A 5,904-nucleotide genomic window follows, 5' to 3' on the forward strand; every position below is an offset into this window, starting at 1 on the left:
TATTTTAAAAGGACAAGATTTTTAATAAAATATAATTTATTTCCGACATTTTCCCGATTTTACACATAAAAACACAAACAATTTAGAATATCATAAACGTGTTTCAAAAATAGGTGTATAAATCAATAATCAAATTAAAATAAAAAAGGATTTACATTATTTTGGTCTCAATCTTAATAATTGATTTAAGTGTCTCAGTCTTTAACATTCATCGACGCTAGAGACCCAATAGCAAAAAACGATATTATAGATAATCCACCACTTATCCAATGGAATGAACAACAGCGCCAGGTTGAATCTAAAACACCTTTCATTCTTCCCCAAGCTACTAAAAGAAAAAGGGGAAAACCCAAAACTCGGTCAGAATCAATAAACCAAACCAAAAGACCTTATCACAAAGTAACAATACAAAACAAGTTTGATATGATTAAACTTTTTAGAGTTTATGGGGACACTAAAGACGACGTGTTTTATAGTGGAGAACTTGGTATTAAAATCAAGGCCGTCAAAAATATGTTAGTCAAATTAAGAAATGGTAATTCAATTTTACCAAAAGACCACTACAAGAAAAAAAGCAGAGTAATTCCTTTTCAGCATTTGGTAAAGAAATTAATTGAAAAAGATTCAACATCTTCAGTCAATTGTATCCGATCAAACATCCAAAAAGTGTTGGTAAATGCCAATGTAACAACAGTCGAAGAAGTCACAGAAATTACACAAGAACAATTTGAATTGTGGTATAACAACAATTCTCCAACTCGAATATCACAAGAAGCATTGGATACAATCGACAAAATGATTCCTTCAATAAGCGCGATTAGAAACTTCATGAAAGGAAAAACTGGTATAGATGAGGGCAGAACTCTGCCTGTTTTAAGTTTCAAAAGGGAAACTCCACGAGGCGCAGTTGCAAACACTAACGAAAACAAAGAGAAAAGAATCGCCGCGATCGAAGAATTGGTTGGTCAGATGCACTCGGGAAAAACCTGGGTTTGCATTGATGAATCCTCTTGGCTTATTGCTTGCACTGCGGTTTACGGATGGAGTCCAATCAGTGAAAAACTCTTCGTGACAAAGGCAAAAAACGGACAAAGACTATATGCTTTGTGTTCAATAGACTACACAGGAATGGGAACAACTTTTTTGGTTGCAGGAAAAAGTGATGAAGAGGTCTTCAATAGATATTTTATGGAATTGATGAAACACTATGACGACAACAACATTTCAGCAGTGTTTTGGTGTGACAATTGTACTATACACAACCATTTGAGGGAACTTGTTACTAATACTCATCATTCAATTGTTTATAATGCAGCTTATAGTCCTGAACTCAACCCAATCGAAACTGTATTTGGGTTTTGGAAAAGGCGTGTAGAAAATGACATACGTATTTGGACTGGCCTTGGCGATCTTCTTGAAAAAATCAAAGATGGATTTATTTCAATTCAACCGGCTGAAGTAATAGCGTCTATGGAGAGATGTCGCAATGAAATTTGGGCAAAAGCATATGAAAGAAAAGACTTGTAATTCTAAATTGTTTGTGTTTTTATGTGTAAAATCGGGAAAATGTCGGAAATAAATTATATTTTATTAAAAATCTTGTCCTTTTAAAATAAAATCTGTCATTTTTAAACTATTTTCCCATCATTTTGAAACGTATTTTCACTGTAAAACAAAAACACACAATAATTCTTCTTTTTTATTGGCGAAATTGATCTAGAAGAAAAAAAAACAATCAAAACGAAAAGAAACTCAAAATAGTCTTTATATTTGTAACAAACAACTATAATTAAATTAATAAAGAGTTATAAAAATACCATATTAAAACCAAAAGAAACTTGAAGAACTCGGTCCAACTGAAAAATCGGACAAGTACAGGCATGGCGTTCCAAATAAGCGATCTTAATGATGCAGTGATGAAACAGTTGAAGTCGATGAAAAACGACGACCGTTTGATAATTCTGAATATTTCCAACAATGGGACCTTAAATGTCCAAGATCTTCCCATTTATCGTTCGAACACACATATAATAGTTTTTGTCAACCCGACCGACCAAGACATATCGATTGTTGACCAAAATCCACAAGAAACACCAAAGCACATTTCTCGTGTTAGAAAACAGGTGGAGCATTTTTCAAGTTTATCGTCAATAACAGAAGAAAAGAAAAAGAGTTCTGTCGTCCCAAAACAGATGCACCGGGTCTCTGTTCGAAAACTTGACTCACAACAAATCCCACACCCAGAAGTGGCAGATCACTTCATTCAAAGTACTTTATTAGCATTAGAAAAGGCCGTAAATAAGTCATTTAGACCAGTGATGGAGACTAAAGATGGATATAATCCACAAGTTTTGTATGACAAAATCGAGAAGAAACAAGCACTCTTTATGTTCAAATATGCTGAAAATAAGATCATCGGTTCTTTCCATGAGAAAGTCCCCCAATTCAAAAAGTTCACATCAGACGCCAATCACTTCACTTTTGTCGCCACAGACACCGACATCAAACTCTTCAAAATTAATAAAAAAGTGCCAACCCTCAAAATTGGGACCAAGGACTTTGTCGACACTAATTGCGCTTACCAAGTCGACACAGACGGTAAATTGTCGGTCAATGCCTGTATGGATAGGTATTACGCTGACATGGTAATTACTCCCCCCGAGATCGTTGGGTCGGTTTATCCTTCCAAAGTCGACATCTTATCTTATGCCGCGTTTGTGTGTGATTAATACAATTAATACATTTCATTCCTTTGAGTTACTTAGTGTTGTGTAATCCACACATTTCAATACAGAATATGTTTAATTATTATTACTATTGGGAAACTATTCAACAGTACCATTCAATCATATTAATTACTTCTTTCCTTTGCGTGGCTTTTTCTCTATTCTCTTCTTCGCGCGGAACTCCTTCTTCATTCTCTTGTCAACCAACTTCACTCGTCCTCTACTCCCTCCGATCTTTTTCCCACTTGCCGAGTTGACAAAAGTGACTCCGTTCTTCGTCGAGAATGTCTTAGTCAATTTCTGGGCCTTCTTCTGTAATGAGCGCAATTGTTCTCTTGAATTGATCTCGCCATCGCCTTCGATCTTAGTGGCTTGCTGTTCCAATTCTCTCATCTTCGAAGACAATTTCTTTCTCTTTCTCGCCTGTGCTTCAAGCTCTTTACGAACGGGTCGAGAATCAATTTCTTTAAATCGTGCGCGCATAGCAGCAATTTCCTCTTTAGTTTCTGGAAGAAGTACTTTCGAGTGTTTCTCTTCCTCCATCTTAAACCAAATTGGAGTGTCTTCATCATCAGGGGTCGCGTATTTATTCATCAAAGAAGCTTCAAGCATTCTTTTGCGTTGTTTGGGGTCTTGAACGATTCGCCCAGCTAAACTCAGTGCATGGGTCAACTTGGCTTTCCCCATTTCAGGGCCCCACTCTTCTTCTACATCATCTGATGATGAGACTTCTTCTTCATTCTCCTTTTTAGTTTGTTCTAAATCCTCGCTGTGTTCTTCTGAACCTTCGACAGAATTTTGAGTATCTGCTTTCTTCTCAACATCTCCTCTCAAAACTTGCTCTAAAATAGCCATTTGCCCAGATATCTCTTCCATTCCACTCGATCCCCACCACTTCTCTTCACCACCTTTACTCATCTCTCTCTCATACTTTCCTCTCTCGTTTCTGACTTCCTCAACATGTTCGATCTTCTCTTGTGTCGGGTCTTGCTTTGCTTGTCGGAGTTCATCTTCATCTCCAAGAGTCTCACGTACTTCTTTCTCCTTTTCCATCTTCCCGACTTTGGCTTTGATTTTGGTTAACCCACGCGACTCCAAATAGTCGTCGTATTCATTGTCAAATCGCTCAGCCAACCGCTCGTCGTATGTCATTTTCCCAAGTCTCTCATTCTCCGCCTTTTTGTACTCTTCTTCTTCTTTATTGGCTTCTTCGTCCAATTCCTCTTGTATCTTTGCCCCATCATATTCCAAAAACAGTTGCATATCTTCATCATTTTTAATATCGTTGATCGTAAATAAATCAGCAGACGCATCAACTCCAAATTTGGGTGCAAAATCAACACCAGCTTCCTCAGCTCGTTTGTCCTTACGCTTCTGTTTCTCTTCCTTTTTCTTCTGTTTCTCATTCTTTTTGATGCGAAGCAACTCTTCTTCATCTTTCTCTTCCTCTTCGCGCTTCAATTCAAGCTCAAGCTCTTCTTCTTCAGTTAGAACTCGTGTAGTCTCCTTCTTCTTCTCTTCACTCTTTTTCTTCTGCTCCGCATCGTTTTGAGCGATCTTGATCTTGCGAAGAACAAACTCCCTCCACTTCAAAAGTACCTTTAACTCCGCTACTCCAAGCATTTTGATGTCTTCACCATACGCTATCACTTTCTCATTGACCGGGAGACCTTCATCAAATACCATCTTAGTATGTGTGGCTAACCAATTCTTGGGTTCTTCACACTTCAAAAAATCTTTGGCATTACCTTCGTTGTAGATTAATGACTTTGAAGTGTCATAGCCCTGTGGTTTCGATCTTTTTGAAGAGAACAAGTCGGGGATGACAGTCTCCTCTTCTTTTGAAAATACAAATTTGGGGTCGAGTAAGTTGGGATCAAATTTCGATGGAGCCAAGAAATCTTTACACACCAAATAAACCTCAGCAGATGTGTTTCTAGACGCTGGCGGTTTTGTGGCAGTCACTGTCTTAAAGAACTTTTCAAAGACGTATAAAATGGAGTAATAGTCTTGTGATCTAAATACTTTAGATATAAACCACCCACCTTTTCTTAAGAAATTGACCGCAAACTTAAGAGCAGCAATACACAATTCAGACTGCGTGTATGCGTCTTGAATCCACGACTTACCCATATTGGGAGAACCATCATGTAACACTACATCCGCTTGACTTCCTTTCATTAACTTTTTCATTTCAGCAAAACACATGGGCGTTGTAATATCGCCAACATACGTCTTAACCTTTGGAATTGGAAGAATCGCCTCTAAATCAACACCAAAAATGCGTTGGTCCACTGGCATTTCCTTTTGCGCTACTTGACACCACCCACCAGGCGCAGCACAAAGATCTATAAGGACATGCGCAGACCCTAAAAAATCATATCGTTTGTTCATCTGGATTAATTTGAAAGCTGAACGAGCTCGATACCCGTATTGTTTCGCTAAGTGGTAATATTTGTCGAGACGCTCTTTGTTGTTCTTTCCCTCTTTACCCATCACTTACTTTTTCAATTTTGATAGCATTCAGAAATTTACAAATAGGGTTAATCGACTTATTTTCGAGTTATTTTTTGATGTATTGGGTTTGTTTTTAATATCATTTGTTATAATTGTGTTACTATTGTATCATTCTATAACAATGTTAATTGTTTTATTATAATTAATAACAATTTTTCTTATTTTTACTAATACAGTTGTGATTATAAACTAGGAATTGTAAGAGTATATTTTAAATTATTAATGAAAAGAATTAATCATCACAAACTAATAAATAAATTATAATAATTATTTTCAAACAGATTAATGAACTATTATCATTAATAATTATTCTAGTAAACATATGTAAAAATATAATTAATAACGAAATTTTATTTATAATTTAAATCTAATTTTTTTTACTAATTATTAAAAAATAATTTTATAAAAAGATTGGAAGATGGATTTTCTGTCAATTCACATCTACCATTCACATTTAATTAATAGTAACTTTAGTTGTTTACCTACGAAAAACTATTTTCAAACAATTTAGAAATATCCCGCTTTTTTACGTATTTTAAATATATTATTTTATTAATTCCACTTTTACACAAAAACAAATCGAGAAACACAAAACTAAAACTATATGGAAGTGTTGCCCACTTTACCGCCAGACCAAAACGAATGACTTGCTTAGTCAACC

General features: G+C 35.8%; 2 protein-coding genes across 2 annotated transcripts; one reads left to right on the forward strand and one right to left on the reverse strand.

The window, feature by feature from the left end:
- Positions 1-1,880: 1,880 nt before the first annotated feature.
- Positions 1,881-2,729, forward strand: EIN_377450 (hypothetical protein; the record flags this gene model as incomplete). The annotated part of the gene is made up of 1 exon (XM_004182798.1): positions 1,881-2,729. The coding sequence occupies one exon, from the start codon at positions 1,881-1,883 to the stop codon at positions 2,727-2,729; it is 849 nt and encodes a 282-aa protein (XP_004182846.1).
- Positions 2,730-2,855: 126 nt separating this feature from the next.
- EIN_377460 (AdoMet-dependent rRNA methyltransferase spb1, putative) lies at positions 2,856-5,222 on the reverse strand (the record flags this gene model as incomplete). Its single annotated transcript, XM_004182799.1, has 1 exon — positions 2,856-5,222. The coding sequence occupies one exon, from the start codon at positions 5,220-5,222 to the stop codon at positions 2,856-2,858; it is 2,367 nt and encodes a 788-aa protein (XP_004182847.1).
- Positions 5,223-5,904: the final 682 nt, after the last annotated feature.

Source organism: Entamoeba invadens (assembly GCF_000330505.1).
Source record: "Entamoeba invadens IP1 unplaced genomic scaffold scaff_1105074724957, whole genome shotgun sequence".
Classification (NCBI taxonomy): Eukaryota; Evosea; order Mastigamoebida; family Endamoebidae; genus Entamoeba; species Entamoeba invadens.